General features: G+C 34.6%; 1 protein-coding gene across 2 annotated transcripts in view; it reads right to left on the bottom strand.

Moving 5' to 3' along the window:
* The window catches only part of LOC133189157 (uncharacterized), a 58,087-nt gene that overhangs the window by 28,161 nt on the left and 9,785 nt on the right, over positions 1–20,141 (bottom strand). For both annotated transcript variants that reach the window (XM_061324566.1, XM_061324564.1), the window contains exons 3-11: positions 19,988–20,095; positions 19,313–19,593; positions 15,866–15,975; positions 6,849–7,004; positions 6,172–6,266; positions 4,679–4,834; positions 2,399–4,337; positions 1,094–1,417; positions 566–661 (exon numbers count right to left, since the gene is read on the bottom strand). In XM_061324566.1, the coding sequence (XP_061180550.1) occupies positions 566–661; positions 1,094–1,417; positions 2,399–4,337; positions 4,679–4,834; positions 6,172–6,266; positions 6,849–7,004; positions 15,866–15,975; positions 19,313–19,593; positions 19,988–20,095 (3,265 nt within the window). The remainder of the gene's footprint in view (positions 1–565; positions 662–1,093; positions 1,418–2,398; positions 4,338–4,678; positions 4,835–6,171; positions 6,267–6,848; positions 7,005–15,865; positions 15,976–19,312; positions 19,594–19,987; positions 20,096–20,141) is intronic.

Genomic DNA, 20,141 nt, shown 5'->3' on the forward strand with positions numbered 1-20,141 from the left:
AAAAAGGGGTTTTTTTGTGCACTATAGGGTTACATACAATATATTTTTTATATTTTAACATAGTAAACATATCACTGATAATGTCAGATAATTATATATTTTATCAACTTAAATACATTTCTCCAAAAAATAAAATCTGTTTCCTTCATTAACAAAAATAAATATATTGCTTGTGTTCATATATTTATACACCTTATTGAATTAAGGCGATTGTAGGTCTCCCAATTAAAAAAGTCACTGATTAAGTATTATTCCTATATACATATAGATTCATATTTACATATATTCTTACATATTCATATCTGGTAGTAATCTCTTATTTCTACAAGAACAACTACAGGGTTGTCCCTAAGACCCGGGGGCCAGGGAATTTCCCCGCCTATAATGACATAATCCCCCTGGTTATTCTGGTATTCTTCCTCAACCCCCTGTTAGGGGAGGAACCTGAGACACCCTTCTACTTTTTTAATGTCCCCTGCTATTTCAATTCTTAGGAACAACCATGAACTAACATGAATCCCCAGATCAAGCATACATACAGTAGTTTTAGAATTTTTTCACTCACCTGATTGGACAACTTTGACCGCATTCTGAAACACAGAGTTTAACAGACTTTCTGCCATTCGTTGTGTAGGTGATGGGATTTCTTGATCTGTTTTTTCTAAAAATAAATGCGAAAAAAATCAAAATCAGGAAATCTCAAAATAATTGTATACATATCACGACTATAGAATATATTTGAAGAATATAAGTAAACTTACTATTTCTCAGTAAAATGATATAGAGTCAAACCTCGTTATCTCAAACTTGATAAAACTGAGAAAATACTTTGAGATATCAAAGGATTCAAGATATCCAGGGTAAAACACATAAGAAACAAGCGCTTAAGTCTTCAAAATAACTTCGACATATCCATTGTATTTGAGATATTGGTGTTTGAGATACAGAAGTTCAACTGTACTCAGTCTGGGTTTTTTTTTTCAACATTAATTTTAGTTTTCCATCCATACTATTTCACAAATCTTGCTTCTCATACGCAGACTTCCTGTTTCTCAGCAGAAAATTCTTCCTCAACCATTCCTTTTCTCCTTACCCATTTCTTCCTCTTTATTCATTCCTTCTTCATTCTTTCTATCATCTTCCAACTCCTTTGTCTTTCTGTCACTCCCCCCTTCTTCCATTATCCCATTGATACCTGCCTCCTCCCGTTCTGGTACATGGGATGATTCTTTCAGAATTTCCTCTCGGACCGTTTTGGGGGCTTCCCCGCTGATTTTACGGAAACTGGAACTCTCCACAACTTCACGGTCCGCTTCGTGGGTAACTAGGTCGTAGGTTCCGTGTAGAGGATCCACCTTTGACAGGTAATCTGTTTCTAGGGAGAGAAGCTGGCTATTGCTGGCTACCTTCTTCACACCTGTCAATCATAAAGGTATGAAATCAGGTAAATATACAATTCCGGTTGTGTTTCCTAAGTAACAGTAAGTAATCCATGATGAAATAAATTAATTGCAGTTCCACACAAACCCAGGGTTGTCCCTAAGACCTGGGGGCTGGGGAATTCCCCCGCCAATAATGACATAATCCCCTGGCTACTCAAGTATTCCCCCTTATCCCCCTGTTAAGGAAGGAACCTTAGAGATCTCCTACTATTTCACTTCTTAAGGACAACCCTGCAAACCAATTCTCTACTTAAGAAAATAAGAGTCACACAGATTTCCATAGTGTTGTCAGTTAAAACAAAATATCAATCAAGGTAAAGTTTACATTTCAAACATGCACATGTTGAAGAGTTTATCATGATTCAAACAAAGTATCAATTTTTATTCATCTTATAATTCAATCAAATAAATAAATGCAATCTTACATAAAACAAAAAAGATAATCTATTTCAAAGCTTTATCACAATATGGATAAATGTAGACTCAACATTAAACAAAAGATGTACCGATTATTGTAAGCTTAATACAAGTATATCCCATGTATTTTCATTTTAAGGAAGATTTTCTTGTGTACTATACATACATAACCATGATAACAGACTCTTTGTTTTTGTCTCATCATAATTCAAATGGCTCTTGCATGAAATTGTTGAAAACTTTTAATAATAAATATGTACAGACTGGCTAGTAATATTCAAAATTTCTTCAAAGTAAGGAATGAATTGTAACGACAGAGATGTAAGCACTAAATGATTTTTTTCTTGACAAATTTTACAGAATAATGCTCATAACTATTTTTTATGATAATATTCATTTAATGTATGTTTACACTTATGTTGATTTATATCTATTGGCATTTATCAAATGTTACAAAAAATTATATGTTCAGAATCCTAATTTCAAAACCTTTTTTTACACTTCATTCAAATTTGTTAGTACACAGAGTAAAGCCCTACCATTATCTAGACTCTCTGCAGTCAAACCCTGCCACACTGAATTCACCGCATCCTGCTTCTCAGGTTTGACCTCAATGACCTCTGGAATCTCAGCAGTACTAGGAGACACGGGTGTGTTGTCAATCAAGGACTGATTTGGTTCAAAGTTGTCCAACACATGTTCAATCAGTTCTCCAGCCAGAGAGAAGGCCACATCCTGTATTGGGTTATCTCCCTTCCCTGGTTCACTGTCGCTTGACTGGTTCCCTTCCTGCTGACTTCTCTGACTAAAATCTTTTCCCATAGTTCCATTGGATTTCCCATGATTCCCTGCTGGGCTATCACCATTATTGTCATCATTAAAGTCTAGGTCTAATAACTGACTTCCTGAAGCTTCTTGACTGTCTTTCAGCATCTCTTGAGCAATTCCCTTTGCCACTACATTTTCTGGTTCAATGGATACAGGGTCAAAGTCCAGAAAACTTGACTCCTGAGAGAATATCACAGATTTATCCTGACTAATATCCAGCAGACGACTGTTGAGTGAATTTAAATCCAAGCCTTGACTTTGATATTTTTCCATGTTAGATTCCACAAAGCTGTTTTTAGGAGTAAAAGGGGAATAAATTTGTGATGGATCACTCCCTTCTACTCCTCCTGGAGACATGGATGAGTTCACATCTGGGTCAGCAAGCCTACTACCTAATGTGGAGCGCTTCTGCTTCACCTGCTGAACCATGTCTGCATTATTAAGACTTGGCAAAATGTGTTCGTTGGCTAGAGTGTCGAAATTACTTTCCATGAAGCTGTTTTGTGGAGTAAACGGGACACTGTCATCTTCTTCAGCTGCCTTTTCTTCCTCCATTATACCTCCTCCCATACTCGCCCGTTTCTCCTGAATTCGTTGTACCATTTCTGCACTATTAAGACTCGGTAGATCAGATTCATGATCATAAAACTCACTAAACTGTTCTGACACAAAGCTGTTCTGTGGCGTAAATGGAACATTCTCCTCCTCTTGATCAGCAGACGACAGTAAATCCACTTCTCCACCTAAAGACTTCCGCTTCTGTTCCACTTGTCTCACCATTTGAGAATTATTTAAAGTTCTTAAATTATGTTCCTTGGCCAATGAGTCAAACTGCACATCAGCCACACTATTTTGAGGTGTAAAAGGATAACTGTCCATCACATCTTTCATCTTCTTGGTTCCTTTCATCATTTGGCGCTTCTTTTGCTGAATTTTTTCAATGGTTTCAGCATTGTTCATACTAGGCAGAGTGAATTCGTTGTTGGCATGGAAACCAGTTGAGATCAAACTATTTGGTGGTGTGGCGGTTTCAGGAGGAGTTACAGTATGACTAGGATATTCTGACCCAGGACGAGAGTTCCAGGCTGAACCAGGACCAGAGGAAGCCTCTGAGAGACTCTGCATCAAATCTGGGGTGCGTAGTGGGGACTCCATGACATCAGCCTCTGTGAAGTCTCCCAACAAATCAGGGACTCCTGCTGAGGAACTTGGCTCCACAGGGGACTTTGGCAGAGTTATGCTGATTTTGGGGTGCTTTCGTTGTACAGTATCTTCAAACAATCCTAACAGATCTTGAGAAGCTGTCTGATTATTAGAACTGTCTGTTGTTAAAGGGTCAAAAAGAAGGTCCTGGTTTGTGCTACATGGTCCACTGCTCATTACCACAGATGGGGAAGCAGAATTATTTGAAAAGTCTAAAAGTGTGTTTGATTGCCCCACTGACTCAACTGTCCCAAAAGGGTCAAAGTTCAGCAGCAGGTCATCCTGAGGTACATTTGTTGTTTGCAAAAATGACTTGACCAAAGGAAGGACTTTCTTTCTGGATGCCTTGACATTTCCTTGGTAATATGCTAAACAGTTTTTGAATTCACAGGTGAAGAGCTGAAAATCTAATTGAATTTCTTCATTTGTTTTCAAGAACTCAGCAAGCTGAAATTACAAAAAAAAGTCATGAAATATTCAAAGTTGCAGATATATTTCATAAAAAGATGCTTTGTTACTTTCCAATCTATTTGCTACAAATTTATTTCATTATTCTTTTAACCCAACAAAATTTTGATGTCATCCTTCTTTCAAGTGTTAATTTCATCCTTCTTTAATTGAGAAGAAAATTTGCATTTTTTTCTAAATAAAATCTTCATCATTAGACCTTAAAAATAAAGTATACTGCACCATAATCATTTTCAGGTGTATGTATTTTTCAATTGAAAATTAAAGGAATCAAATATCTATACTTTATGAAAACATTCTCTGTTACTTGTATCAATTACCTTAGTTGTTTCCTCCACACTATTGGAGAAAATCAAAATTTCCCTGCGGGGCACCCCTGTATCTACATGCATTGTCATGACAACTACACTCTGCCCTTTCCGGTCAAGCATAACAGAATTCATGGACTCTGACACATCAGAACGCTGAAGAAACACCTTAAGATAGAAATATTACAAATATTTTACTAAAGCAATTCCAAGGAATATGTGTTGTCTGCAGGTATATATGTGTTACTAAACAATGAACAGCTAATCAGATGGTATGACAGACGGACATACAGACAATGGTCAAAGTCATCCCCAAGTATCTGTATGTACACAATAATTATGTATTTATTAACTTTTCTATACTGTGTAGAATTTTTTTTTTTTTGTATACTGTACTGTTGATGTTTTATAATTTGTTTTTCTTTTTTTAATATATACAGTAAAACTTGTCTAATCCGGCGACCAGTGGTTCCAAAATTTTTGACCGGATTAGGCAATAGCCGGATTGGAGAAAATTGAACCGTTATAGCAAGTTAAAAATTACATAGATATAAACAAAGAGTGCATGGTAAATAAATACTTGATCAAGTGTGTCATTTGAAAAAAATCGTCTATTTCCGTTTGTTTTGAACTCTGTTTGTTCTTCAGAATTTTCATTTCTGCTTAAGTTTTTTATTCAGTATCGAAATATAATATCTCTTGATCATTTATCAAATTTGAAAATCGTTTAATGTTTTAAACAACTCCAAAACCTCATCGTAGCTGTATATATTATTTTGTTAGGGACAGATTCCTAATTAATTTCTTTCTTTTAAAATTAATATGTTTGAATATTTAGACACTGTATTAGTTAATTTCAAATGTCATACATGTAATGAATATTGAACCAAAATCTTCTGTCGCTATGGTCGTTGTAAACTAGCGACACAAAGGGAAGTAATTCGAATTGCACGTCGTACACGCGAAACGAAAGTAGAAAGGAGGTCATGAATAAGTCTCCAAGATTTTCTACAGACATGCTACATATAACCATCACTATCACTCATTCTTTTGCGAGTTTCCTCGCCTTACTTGAGCCATTTTTTTTTATCACGTTTGTTAAAATCTAAACTGTCGATACAGGATAGATCATTAACGGGACAATAATTACCCCACGCGAGACTTCTCTAATGACCAGCGGGCACAGGTAAAAATAAGTGGCCGGATTAGAGGAGATAATTTGTACTAATTATGAGCAGTTAGTTCTTTAAATAGCGGCCGGTTTACAGAATAGGCAAGATCCGGATTGAACAACAATTATTAAACATAAATTAAAAAGAAAATTCAAGGGACTAAAATATTACGCCAGACTGAACAACATGCCGGAATGCACAACATCCGGATTCAACAAGTTTTACTGTATATAATTTTTTATTTATCCATAAAAAGTGTGTCAAATTGACTGCTGGTCATTCTGCATGTATACCTATACATATGTCATTCTGTCCGTATATACATGTACCAACCTCCAAAGACACTGGTATTGATGACATTACTACTGTGTGGTTACCATGGGTGACACACTTCAGGTCTTTTTCCAGGACTTCCTTTGTGTTCAGAGCTACAAACAGGAAGTGAACATCAAGCTTTTCAACAGGTTAACTGTTTTGGCTAGTTGCCAAGGACTACTACGTAAATTTTTTATATACACATATACACTTACATGAAGTGTCAGTGAAATTTCGTACAATGAAATGTTAAAGAAGGTGTACTGAAAATAGAAATGTCTCTTATACTGGACAATAAAATAGTAAATTGTTTTTTCTAGTTTTAAGTTTAATCCCAAAAGTTTCCTGATTTGTTGATGTAAATAACTGCATTTGACGTAGAAAACTCAAAAAATAAAAAGGAAAGAGGAAGGAGCTGCAAGGAACTTCTCTTTCACAAAACAAAAACTTTTTCTGATCTAATCATAAATTTATTATTTTTCAAATAAAAGAAATATTAAATAAGTATGATAAACTTTTTTCTGTACAATTTCTAAGGTTAGTGCTTAGATTCTCTCCCTTTACTAACTGGTTATCGATCTTGATCATAATTCTGAGTCCCGTACTAAAACCATTTTCTCCATACATATTGAATATATTTTATTTTTTCCTAAATCTCTAAATAAATTCCTAGATCCTCCCCCTAAAACCTTTACCAGAGATATCATTCTTTGCCTGCTGGATATCACTATAGAGTTTGTCCTTATCTAGGTCAGGTACTATCTGGGTCAGTCTGCATAAGATCTCCTGGTCATACGGAGTTGTCTTTCCTGCCTCTGGACTTGTATTCACTGTATTAACTAATATGGTACCTGTTCAAAAAAAACAAACATTATCATACCTGCTTATATTTATGTAGACAATCATGTACATGTATATTATTATAAAACATTGTAGTATAAATTTGTTTTATACCATACATGTTAGAAACTTCAAAACTGCAAGGGATCTAGAATGATTGACTGTATGTTGTTTTATGTCTCATTCGAGAATTTTTCACTCATATAGAGACGTCACCATATACCGGGCTCGGTTTTTAAGGTCAAATCTGAACAACCCACAACTTCCACTTCAAAGTGCCGAGCACTTGGTGAAGGAGCAATTGCTACCTTTATTTTATTGACTTAGGTCAGTCACGGCCGAGATTCAAACTCAAGATCTCCCAATCACGGAACAAGCGCTCTACCAACTGAGCTACCGTGAAGGCCTCAAGAAAATTGACCCGTGTACTGCTTTTAAATATTGTAAACATACTTTTTTCCACAGTGGTCATAATTCTATGGTATCACAATTTGTGTTGAATCCAAGGGCAGTAAATTGCACGGGTTTCTTGGATTGCCATTTTATGTCTTATATGCACTTTAAGTACACTGACAAATTTCCATGAAATTCTTGAGCACATACATAGCTTATATTAATTCCACACAGAATAGGGTACATCTACGGTGTACAACACTGAGTCAATGTTCTCCTTCAAATAAACTGAACATAGCTTGAAAACTAGAGCCGAGCTCGTTGCAATGCAACGAATAGGTCTTCCGTCTGAGCTTCGGACAGGACATAGTGACCTTGAGTCAAGGTCATGCAACATTTTAAGGTTATAAACAATCCTGTAAGGGGCATCAACTTTCAATGTTTCAACAGTAGAAAGACAGTTAAGGAATGTAAAATTCGCCCGTCAGTGAAATGGGACTTGTCTAAATAACCTTGCGTCAAGCCATGACACATTCTGCAGCTGGTTAAGAGCAAACACCATCTGTATGTCACCGACATAAAAAAAATCACAGTCACGTATTCTTTCAGACTGTGATTCATCCAAAACATCATATTCTAAGTGACCTCGAATTTAAGTCAAAGCCATTACACACTCTGGATGATATATTTATCAACTTTTCAGTGAAATGCAAATGCATGCAATTTTTTCTATTACAAAATTATGGACCTTTTTGTTTGTTTGTTTGTATGTTGTTTAACGTCAGCTTCGAGAATTTTTCAATCATATGGAGACGCCACCATTTGCCGATGGAGGTCTCCAATTTTGACCTATACTCGGCACTCATGGCAATTGAGCAGTGAGGGATCTTTTTCGTGTCAGCACCTACTGCCAGACAGGACCTCAGTTTGTAAGGTCTCATCCAAAGGATCGGTCTCTGCATCCCACAGTGGGATTCGAACCTGCGACGTAAGGATCAACTCCTTAATCCACGACTCTAGAGCAGACACTCTTACCACTGCGCCACGTGGGCGACTAGACCTTTTTGAATTTTACACTTATTATATCAGTGACCTTGATCTTGCCTAAATGACCTATGTTAAGGTCAAAAACAACCTTTGAACAAATTATGAGCTTCCAGTGATACTCAATGACAAAGATACACCTAAAAAAGAATATTGCACTTTTCTGTCAGTGACCTTGAACTTGCCAGAAAGACCTTGGATCAAGGTCAAAACACATTCTTGGATCATAAGCAATCTCTGTATCAAGTAAAAGCTTCCAGTGATTTTATATAACAAAGTTATAGCATGGGGAAAAAAATAATATTTATCTGCCAGTGACCTTGAACTTGCCGAAAAAACCTTTGTTCAAGGTCAGGACAAACCCATCTAAAGCAATCTGAGAAAAAGTTTCCTGCGTTCCTCCCACCCCTTATAAATTTATAATCCAGGCACGAATTTTGCAATTTCTTCTGCCTGTCTAGTACTATGTTATCTCAAACCGGTGGATCATAAGCAATCTTTGTTCCAAGTATGAGCTTCCAAAATTATAGCACATACAGTAATCTTACACTTTTCTGTCAGTGACCTTGAACTTACAGGAATGACCTTGGATGAAGGTCGTGTCAAACCATTTAATTTTGTCATAAGCAATTCCTGTATCAAGTATGATACTTGCTATTTTTTTCCAGTGACCTTGAACTTGCCGGAATGATACTGGATCAAAACCATGACACACCCTCGGATCATTAGTAATCTTTGTACCAAGTGGACCTTCCAGTTTCTTCATAACAAAGTTATAATATCCTTGGCAAACTATCACGTACAGACGGACAGCTAGGCAGACGAACAGTGTGATTCCAGAAGACTCAAAACACCTCCACCCCAAACCCACACACTTCGTTTGGGGGGATATATAAATTCCTATGTTAAATTATGAACACTCTTTCCGGCCCAAACCTTCTCCCTGGAATCAATATCTGAAAAAAAAATGAATGTATCCTATGTTGGAAATTTTCTCATTCTAGTCCATGGGTTCTTGAGAATACTATTTTCAAATGACCCCATGCGCGGATCTAGAGGGGCTTGGGGGCAGTTAAATGTATATACTAAGCCAAGTAAAAGTGACCATGCCCCCCCCCTAGAAAACGCGGACCCTTCCTCGAAAACGCGGATCTGTGTTAAAATGGTATGAAAAGTCTTAGGTATGAAGCTTTAAAAGTCAGCGACCCCCCCCCCATACACACACACAAACACACACACGAAATTGGTTTTTCACGTTTGGGAAAAGAGTTTCTTTTTTTGGCTCGTCAAGAAATTTCTGGGTTGAAATTTTTTTTTTTTGGGAACCCCCCCCCCCGTGGAAAAAAATTCCTTGATCCGCGCCTGGACCCCATCTAACTTTTACTACATGTATCCGTTAAAAGAGGATTTGACCCTTCATTTGAATAAAACTTTACCAAAAATATTCTGTGTTAATTTTCGTTGTTATGGTCCTGTGGTTCTTGATAAAAATGAGAAAAATTTACAAGTAGCTTTAGAACAACAACGAGATAACGCTCATATACACCAAGAAAGCAAACAAAGATGAAGAATTATGAACAGAAAAGCTTCCTTGGGTCTTTGGCTTGGAAGGTGAGATACTTATTAAAAATTGAAATTATTTTGTCATTTTTTTTTACAATCGACGGGCCTGCATTTCAAAGAGAGAGAGAGAGAGAGAGAGAGAGAGAGAATTTCTAGCTAGGTCTTTGAATAACAGTGACATCGGTTCAGAAAACAAGGTCCCTAGGAATGTACATGTATATAAAATAGGCAGTGCCTATCTCTCTCGGAATTCATCACCTGCTTCTGTAAAGCTCCATCCTCACTTGTACTGACATGTACCTGGTAAAACCAACCGACTGCGAAAGGAAAACTTTCTATTTATTTCGAGGATGGGGGTATACGTATAGTGATGAGAGGAAATTTATTCACCTATACGTTCATTAAATATGAAAGATTGCTTCTGAGTATTTGTATACGATCGCACGACTTTCGTGTTAATTTCTAAAAGTTGGATTATGTAAGCAAAGAACTAAACTTACATTTGTTGTAGATGAGTAAAATAATTAATTAGCCGTTTATAAGTTTTTTTAACATCTGTAAGAACCACTTTTTAAAAAAAAAAAAAACAACAAATAATCGTCCTATTATGGGCGCCCATGATATATTAGACAAGGTGTTTAATTAAAACATAATTCAGATATCGACATCCAGGAGAACAACACATTCTTTTTTCAGTGGCGGATACAGGAGTCTTGAAAAGGGGGCCCGACCAGTTTTGGGTCGGGGTAGGGGCCCAAACCCACATAAAAAAATTGATTTATTAAATCTTGTGTATATTTTGGATACAAAAGAGGGCAGGCCCCCTGAACCTCCTCTAAATCTGCCAGCGTTTTTTTTTTCATTATCTATCAAACGCGTTGACAAAGTCAAAAAGACGGTTTTAGTTTTTAGGGCATTTTTACAGTGATATGAGAAAAGTCTGATAATTGCTGTTAATTTTAAGAAATAAAGTTCGTCATTTTTCAACCTCGTTCGGTATAATATAATTTACTGATAATTTTTTCCGTTAAGGAGGAACACATGGACGAAGGATAAAAAAGCGGTATTCTGCATGTACATGTACACATCATTGCTATAATTGTGTACTCGGGATTAAACCCCAAATCCTTCGTTACATTGTATTTGGGTATAATTTTCACTTGTTCTCAGGCGGATAATCATTTATTTTTATCTGTCTAAAGACAATAATTTCAGTTAATAGAGAAATGTTTTTATTTCGTCGTTTTTCCCCATCCTTTTGGTTTACACGTTTGCTTTGTACACAAAAGCGTGTGTTCATGTACCGCTGTTTCTACACGCTATCGATGTGATCAGGGAGAACATGATATCATCCAGCAATTTATTTCTTATGAAAACACTTAATGAAAACATATTAGGTGAAAATATATATACCCGTTAGTATCTTAGTACCTGAGTATCGACCTGTTTAATTGCAGTGTCACCAACCGTAACGATCGCTGGCCAGGACTTGAATATAATTTATTACCGTTATTAAAACAACTCGTCAGCTGAGCGGACCTATGATTTAAACAGTAAAATAGGGAAATTCCAGAGTTCGAAGTGTATATATTTTGGGCGCTCTTCCACATAAACAAATAAAACCGCATTTACGCGTACTTACATGCATGTACCAGTAATTCGTGTCATGGGTAAATTCAGTTTATTAGATGAAATAAAACAAATGCATAAGATTAATCTTCCTAAACAACACGTTTTTAAAATAATCTGTCTGATATAAGGGACGGTATAAAATAACAAAGAAAATAACGGGTTTGTGTTTGTATTTAATTTAGAATGAGAACAAATCTTAACCTGTCAAATCATTTATAAAACATACTTCGTTTTCCAGACACTAATTGCCATGCGTAATCTTCACATGCACTGACCAAGAGGTCTCAAGTTCGAAATGTATGGCTTCTCATTGCGTGAATTTTGTCAACACATGTCGGAACAAACTATCTAAGCCAATTGATTCCCAAAGAAAACTGCATAGGAAGGGTTTTTTGGTACACTTTTTAACGGGTAAAATTCTTTCGACGTTCGATAGAATTTTCAAATACAAGTGAAATATTTAGGTTACTTGCGTCCGACCTAGTATTTTGTATGCAATAATATTGTAAGTTAGGAAGAAAATAATACAAACTCAAAAGTACTTAATTTTATTTTCGATTTTCCTGACAATTAAAAATGTGACCTCTACGTACAATTATCGTGATAATTATATACATGCTGTTTAATGTTCATGAAAGAAATAGCAACTTGTTAAATAATAACATTAGAGAGATAAATAAACTGTTTCTTTAATACGCAAACAAAGTGGTCTTTTCGGCATTCAAAATGCATTGAATTTGAAGTGAATAAGTAAAAGGCAGTTAAGACTGGCTGATTAAAACGAGCGAGTGATAAACAGTAAGACGAAGTCATATGAAAGATTCGAAATGATTTTAAAGTAATTTTCCACAAAGCGCAATTATCTCAACATCGAGAAACACAATGTTTATAAAAATAAATATGCAACTTTCTTGTAACATGTAAATTGAAATGTACTAGCGACTTAATCAAAGATATTACGAAATAGTCTGAAAGATTCAACATATTTATCCACTCATCACTTAGTTAACAAAATGTATTTGGAATGGCGATTCTATGGATTGTTTTGTGTATGACCTTAGGTCGCTGGTTCACACGCCGATTGATCCTCGGTGACCTCCTTTGCCACGCGCTATCGAGGGAGGGGTTACATAATTGTAAACACACAAAGTGAATGTAAAAGGCGTGTACTTAATGGCTGTGAATAGTCTATGTTTAAAGTTTTGTTTTATTTTCTAACTTTATTGTTTGTTTTTATATGATAAGAAGAAAAGATTATCTTTTTTTCCCTGTTTAGTAGACTGGTTTATCCAAATTTGAAAACAAACGAAATAAAAGGGAAAGTTGTCAGTAAATAATTTGGAAATAAAGCACAAAATACTTCAAGAACCTGATTCTAAAGAATATTAGCATCTAATGTAGCTAGGTTTATTATTTATAGTAAGTTTATTTTAATTACACGCATGAAGAGCTCTTGTTTACTTGCTGAATGAAAACACTTACCTGTATATGTGTTATGCTTCTAGCTCATTTAGAACACAAGACTCAAACAAAATAACATTTTCTTGAGATCAATAAGATGTTAAATAACAACTTTAATTACGGCAGCTATTTCGAAATATTTACCGTTTTTGAGTTATAAAGCAAAAACTTTAAAGGGCCCCAGATCCCTAATTTTAGGGGCTAGACCCTTTTTAGTGGTGTCAAATGAAAGGCCTTAAAATTGTGCACAACTTTTATTCTACATGTTTTATCAAAATATTTTTAGTTTAGAAGATAAAAAGGAAAATATGTGTAAATTTTCGCTCTTTTAGGCGTTCTAATTTTTGACCCCTCTCTAGCGCCATTTTGAATACAGAAATTGAAAAACAAAAACCGATGTGCACAACTTCAGTGCTTCTATTATTTAAATTCGGTAGAATTTCTACTCCAGCTTTTGTAGTCTCTGAGCCTTTGTCTGGAAATGAAGCGTCCTAAATTTTCATTTAAAGGGAGATAACCCAAAAGCGGAACTGAATTTTTGAAGTGTTTGACAGCATTCTGATAGAGTTTTGTAACGTCTATAAACCCTGCAAATTTGAGCAAAATCCGTTGAGAAATGAGCAAGATATGAGGTCTCAAAGTTGGCGTCTAGGAAAAACTAGAAATATGTCCATAGGACATGAATGCCCCGCCAAGGGTATATTAGTAATGCAACATTTTAACACAAATTGAGAAAAGTGAGGTCAAGGTCAAAGGAAAGGTCAAGGTCAAAAAATATTGCTGCAGTTGAATAGCTTACATCAGTATGTATCAGCATATGACGTTTGATTCAGAAACTAATTTAAGAAAAGTGAGGTCAAGATCAAAGGAAAGGTCAAGATCAAAAAATGTTGATGTAGTTGAAAAGGTTACATCAGTATGTATTAGCATATGAAGTTTGATGAAAATATTATGAATGGTTTCTTTAAAACTGAGCTAAACACTAATTTAAGAAAAGTGAGGTCAAGGTCAAAGGAAAGGTCAAGGTAAAAAAAATTATGCAGTTGAATAGCTCTCATCAGTATGTATCAGCATATGAAGTTTGACACTAATTTAAGAAAAGTGAGGTCAAGGTCAAAGGAAAGGTCAAGGTCAAAAAATGTTGATGCAGTTGAAAAGGTTACATCAGTATGTATTAGCATATGAAGTTTGATGAAAATATTATGAATGGTTTCTTTAAAACTGAGCTAAACACTAATTTAAGAAAAATGAGGTCAAGGTCAAAGGAAAGGTCAAGGTCAAAAAATATTGATGCAGTTGAATAGCTCTCATCAGTATGTATCAGCATATGAAGTTTGACACTAATTTAAGAAAAGTGAGGTCAAGGTCAAAGGAAAGGTCAAGGTCAAAAAATGTTGATGCAGTTGAATAGCTCTCATCAGTATGTATCAGCATATGAAGTTTGTTAAAAATATCTTGAATGGTCTCATTAAAACAGAGCTAAACATTAATTTAAGAAAAGTGAGGTCAAGGTCAAAATAAAGGTCAAGGTCAAAAAAATGTTGATGCAATTGAATAGCTTACATCAGTATGTATATATGAAGTTTGATTACACTATCTTGAATGGTATCTTTAAAACTGAGCTAAACACTAATTTAAGAAAAGTGAGGTCAAGGTCAAAGGAAAGGTCAAGGTCAAAAAATGTTGATGCAGTTGCATAGCCCTCATCAATATCTATCAGCATATGAAGTTTGATAAAAATATCTTGGATAGTTTCTTTGAAACTGAGCTTTGAACAGAGCTAAACGCAAAGTGTGACGGAAGGACAGACGGAAGGACAGAAGGACGGAAGGACGGAAGGACGGAAGACGGACATGACAAACACTATATGCCCCGGCCATATTCATGGCGGGGCATAAAAAAAAAGAATAATAAGAATAATCTTAACCATCAGAATCAGTAGAAGGTCTTCCGCCTGGAGCGGAAGACCTTAATAAAATGGAACTGAATCATCCATTAGAAGCTTTCTTTATCAATAGCTACTTCATCACTAATTGCATGAAATCAAAGAGATTGATAATGCTGTGCCTCATATGGGGATTTATAAACATAAAAAGCTCTCAGATTAACCAGGGCAAGTTATATCAGCATTCAGACAAATGAAACCCAAGATATAACATTTCAAAGTTGTGAACTATGGTGAAAACTGTCTAATCCAGCACTTGTGCAATCTGTTTCTCTGTGAATTCTGATCTTCATTTTCACTGACTTCCTATTTTACTATTTTCCATGATCTTTTTACTGTGTAATCCGACACACTGTCTATTCTGACATAAAATTAGTTTCACTGTATTTTTTTCTATTAATTGTCATTTCTCTGGACAATCTAATATCATGCCACATTTAAAATAAGCCCATTTTAGAGTCTATGTGCACATAAAAACATAGAGACAATTTGTAAGTTAGCCAGTTACCATGTACTCCACTGGAAATAGAATTTAAGCAAACTGAGAGGTACCTTTTATCAAAACAGTCGCATACTGCAAATTTAACCTAAGGTTAACATTGTGGCAATGTGATACATTTACTTTGGTAACACAGTGACATTTAACAACTTTATTTTAATATCAGAGTAAGCAATATGCAATTGCAGCAAAATATAGGCACTAATAGTTTACCGGTAAATTGCAACCTTAGCATGACAATTAGTAAATTCACTTAGTGTCAGAGTTAATCTAGCTTACCTCTAGAAATAGTGTCAATTTACATGGTAACTGACTGACAAATTTAAATTTTATACCTAGTAACAATGTGGCAACTTGTGGGCATATTGTAAATTCTGGACTGTCCAGTAGAATTCTGGCTACTAAAGAACTGCAGGAACCCACAAGGTCCTGGATTATCTTCACCCTACAATAAAAAAGAAAACACTCAAAGTGAGTACTAACCAGATTTAGGTAGGGATAATGTATAAGACTCTGTTAGGAATATTTGCCCTGTCCCTTTGAAACCTTGGAGCAACATAACTAGAGTAAAGAGGAGTCATTGCAAGAATGCAAGGGCAATACATATAATCCAAGGAAGCAATAGGAATAATGCAATGGAAAGGGCAACAATTAAGGTACTCCCTCACCTTATTGCTAAACAGACAATTTAGCAAGGGATCAGTGGTCATCTTATATAGAATACTACAGAATTGTGATTTGGATCTATTTCTACATTCAGCAAATGTTTGAACATCATCAGGAATCTTCACTGAGCAGAAATAATTTGAGATTTGTTACATTTGCTATGGTTTTAAAAGAGTAGAAGTAATTTTTGGGTGAATAATTCTTATATTCTCACTACATACATACACTGACCACTGGAAACTTAATATCTTTATATTTATATGTAAACTTGATCACCCAAAAAAGAGAGAAAATGCAGATATAAATAAACCCCTGTTCATAATGTTCTTAATTGACAGTGCACAAATGGTAGAGAAAACAATCACTGGGAATGTAAATTTGAAATTATAACCAGAATTAAATCAAATCCATCGGATGTACACCAAATGTCTACACCCCTGCACTTGATTAAGGAAGGTGTAAATGGTGTTAAAAGTGTAAGTAAATCAAGTCCATGCACCTTTAATGTGGCAAGAACTCAAAAACTGCCAAACGCAATATCACAAGATGGATACAAAATATTTTACTTAGAAGTTCAACGAATAAAATACAGTCATTAAAAGGCCATTTTCAAATTTTTCAAGCCATTTTCAAATACATCACTTGTCAGAACTCTCCTGTAAAAGAGAACAGAAATTATACCTGGTAAAAAGGGATATAACCCTAATAAGCACCTTCTCAATTTTACAATAGGGAGTGGGGTTTTTTTTCCTCTCTAAATATCTTTCAATTTATTTTTTTAATTTTCTTTTATTCTAAACTCTTTTAATTCCTTATTTTTGCAACACTAGCATCTAAACATTGTAACACTTGTGGCTGGTTTTATAAAGATAAGTCAATATTTTCACGACATAAACTTGAACCTTATATGCATAACTAGCAACCTACAAGCACCGAATAAATTACCATTTACATAAAAACCTGCTGTATATACACATACAGAGTCCACTGATTCTACATTGGTTTCCATGGATATTTTTTTTTCTTCCAGGCCTATACAACATAATTTTATTCTTGGTGACAAAAAGCAATATGACTTGATGTGTTAACCAGCTGACCTGAAGATGAAACTTGCGCTTTCATTTCTCAGGAAAGACTTCTCTCATTCTTAATTAAGCGCCACAGAATCTGGTGTCCTTGGTTTCAGTAAAGACAACGCATTGATTTGTGACAGGTCGTTTCCTTTTCGTCACTTTCTATACCAGATAGCGAAAGTGATGCCGTGTCATTTTTTTTTTCCTTTTAAAGCCAAAAATCAATTTCTGAGTGAAATAAGTCTACTTCTGTCAGAAGTACAGTTTGTAGCTTATGCCTAATGGAAAGATTATTTTTTTGAAATTTCTTCTGCGTGCAATTGTTGTTTTGATAATATTTAATTAGTAAGATATTTTGCATCTGCTAGAACTGCCATAAGAAGTAAGCAAAAAATTACTTCTTTTTCAAGTTTTTTTTTCCTAATTAATTTTTTTAGATCTGATGTTTGACTGCCCTAAATTTTACTCTTAAATTTAAATGACCATCTAAAACCTTTTCTTTTTACCAGTAAAAAATCTGGGTTATACATGAACACAAATTGTGTGCAAAGCAAATAATTAACTGTCTATAGTTAAACTGAAGAAGATACACAGAAACAAATATTTTTAACTGGGTTTCCATGCCACTGCTAAAGATAAACTATTGAGGATTTATTTGTACAGAATACAAGAGAACATTAAACTCTCTTGGTTTAAAACTATTAAATCACCAGCTAGAAATAAAATTACTATCACTAATTATCAAAACTTTAATGAAATCAATATAAAACAATATAAAAAATTGCTGGTGATTTAAATAAAAGCAAATCAGTCAGAGATCATGTTCAGCCAAACTGAAGTGACTCCAATATACACTTTTAGAATGCATTGAAGTTAGCAAAAGTGAGAGAAATATTAAATCACACAGGGATGAAATCAAATTGAAACATTGAATGGGTTAATCCCACATCAAATAAAACATGATCAGTTCAAATACAGTAAAATGTGCTTATAACGAAGTGCTTGGGATGGATGATTTTGCTTCATTACAACCATAATTATATAGTTATATAGTTATATCCATTAAGTTTACAATATATTTTAAAGTCATGAGGAATGAAAATCACTTGGCTGTAAGCATCAATTCATTATAAGCATGTTCTCTATAATAATGTTTTACTGCATGTACAGACACACACACTAAATTAATTTGTAAGCATTTTTTTTTCTGCATAATTGTAACTTAATGTGTTTTCAAATATTTTATTCAAAAGATCCATGCACTTTTATTGATGAACAGAAAAATATATTACAATGTGTAAGATTTGAAAGATAAGCAACTTTGTTCATAGAGGGACAAACATGACAAAAGATAAAATTAGTTTTCTGACTTAAAGACAAATGTTTTGCTGCAATAATGCAATAAATCAGATATAAATAGAAATCTGAATATTTTGCTAACAAAAATAGCAACAATTCAATCTCCCATCTAAAAATAAACATCTGTAAGCAATTTAATTGGTCTATTTACGACTTCTGTTTGATCTTAATTGGTCAATTTTCTGTACCCATGCAGCTTGAAAAAAACACAAGATAAGGTTTCTCTCCAGACCTTAGAATTTCTCAGTAATTTATTTCTGTTAATTTAACCCGAATCATTTAACACTTCTATCATATGCCTACCCATCAGAAACTGCATGGCCTGTCTATCATTAGAAATTGTTTAAATTCATTCTGCATCATTTTAATGTTCCAAGAAAATCTGTTCTTAATTTAAATTAAAAAAAATTCTGGAAATTCACAAGGAAAAAAGCAGTATTTTGTGTTTGTATTTAATTTCATTTTTCTTTTTTTATCTTTTAAAATTATTTCATACTGTTCCATCCTTCCCCCTTAATTTTTGTAGCCAAATCATTTCATACTTCCTCTTTTGGGGACGTGAAACTAAGAAAGTTAAGGCTGCATAGTTTTTGAATTAGCTTAGAGCCCCGGATATATAATTACATCACTTACAAACGTAAGAATCTTATTATAAATGAATGTACCGGGATACCCCATACAAACCTATCACATGGTTTCCTTTCCAATGGACGATGATCAATCACCATGACAACACTGTCCTCCAACGACGAGTCATGACCGACCAAAACATTGTGGTCAACCAAGGTCAAGATTAATCTGCCTTGTTGATGGAGGTCATGAAGGTCAAGGTCATCCCTGAAGGTCAAGTAATCTGGGTTTATCCCTGTGTGGCTAAGGAGAAATTTTGTGTCTGTTTTGAGGTGGAACTTAGATTTCTGAGTATTTAGCACAGGAAGACAAAGGGGTTGACTGGAAGATGATGCCTGAGAAAAAAAAAAACTAGACATGCGTAATGTGAAAAAAAGAGGATCCTAAGATCATTCTTGTAAAGAACAGTAACTCTTGCATTACACAATTAAACTTTAAATTTGTTTTGTTTGTTTTTTTGTTTTTCAACTCTTTACAGAATTAATTAAAATAAAATCTGGAATTCAGGCAAGCTTTTGAACTATTTTTTTTTTTTTTTTGCTTTCTTAAAATGAAAATCAAACAAGAATATTTATCTACAAGTACTGCACACTGTTTTTAAGTTAACAATGTCCCTCAGAATAGTTTAAAATGCAAATTGTCAAAGAATTAAAACTTAATATGCTTAGTGTACCTGTCTCATACCAAAATAAATTTAACTCTGACCAGCTCTGTAGTTGAGATAATTACCTTGTGTAAAAAATAACTGTAGGTCAAGGCTGAAACAGCTGAGTCAAGGTCGCATGCTTCGTTGCCAATGACAACATGTATTTTACTGTCTTTGTATGTTTCTTTATCCTAAAAAATAAACAAGAGAACTCGATATGTGTATGCTTACTTATAT

The sequence above is a fragment of the Saccostrea echinata genome, unplaced genomic scaffold (assembly GCF_033153115.1).
Source record: "Saccostrea echinata isolate AGI-Se365-2 ecotype Australia unplaced genomic scaffold, CSIRO_AGI_Sech_v1 ptg000017l, whole genome shotgun sequence".
NCBI lineage: Eukaryota > Metazoa > Mollusca > Bivalvia > Ostreida > Ostreidae > Saccostrea > Saccostrea echinata.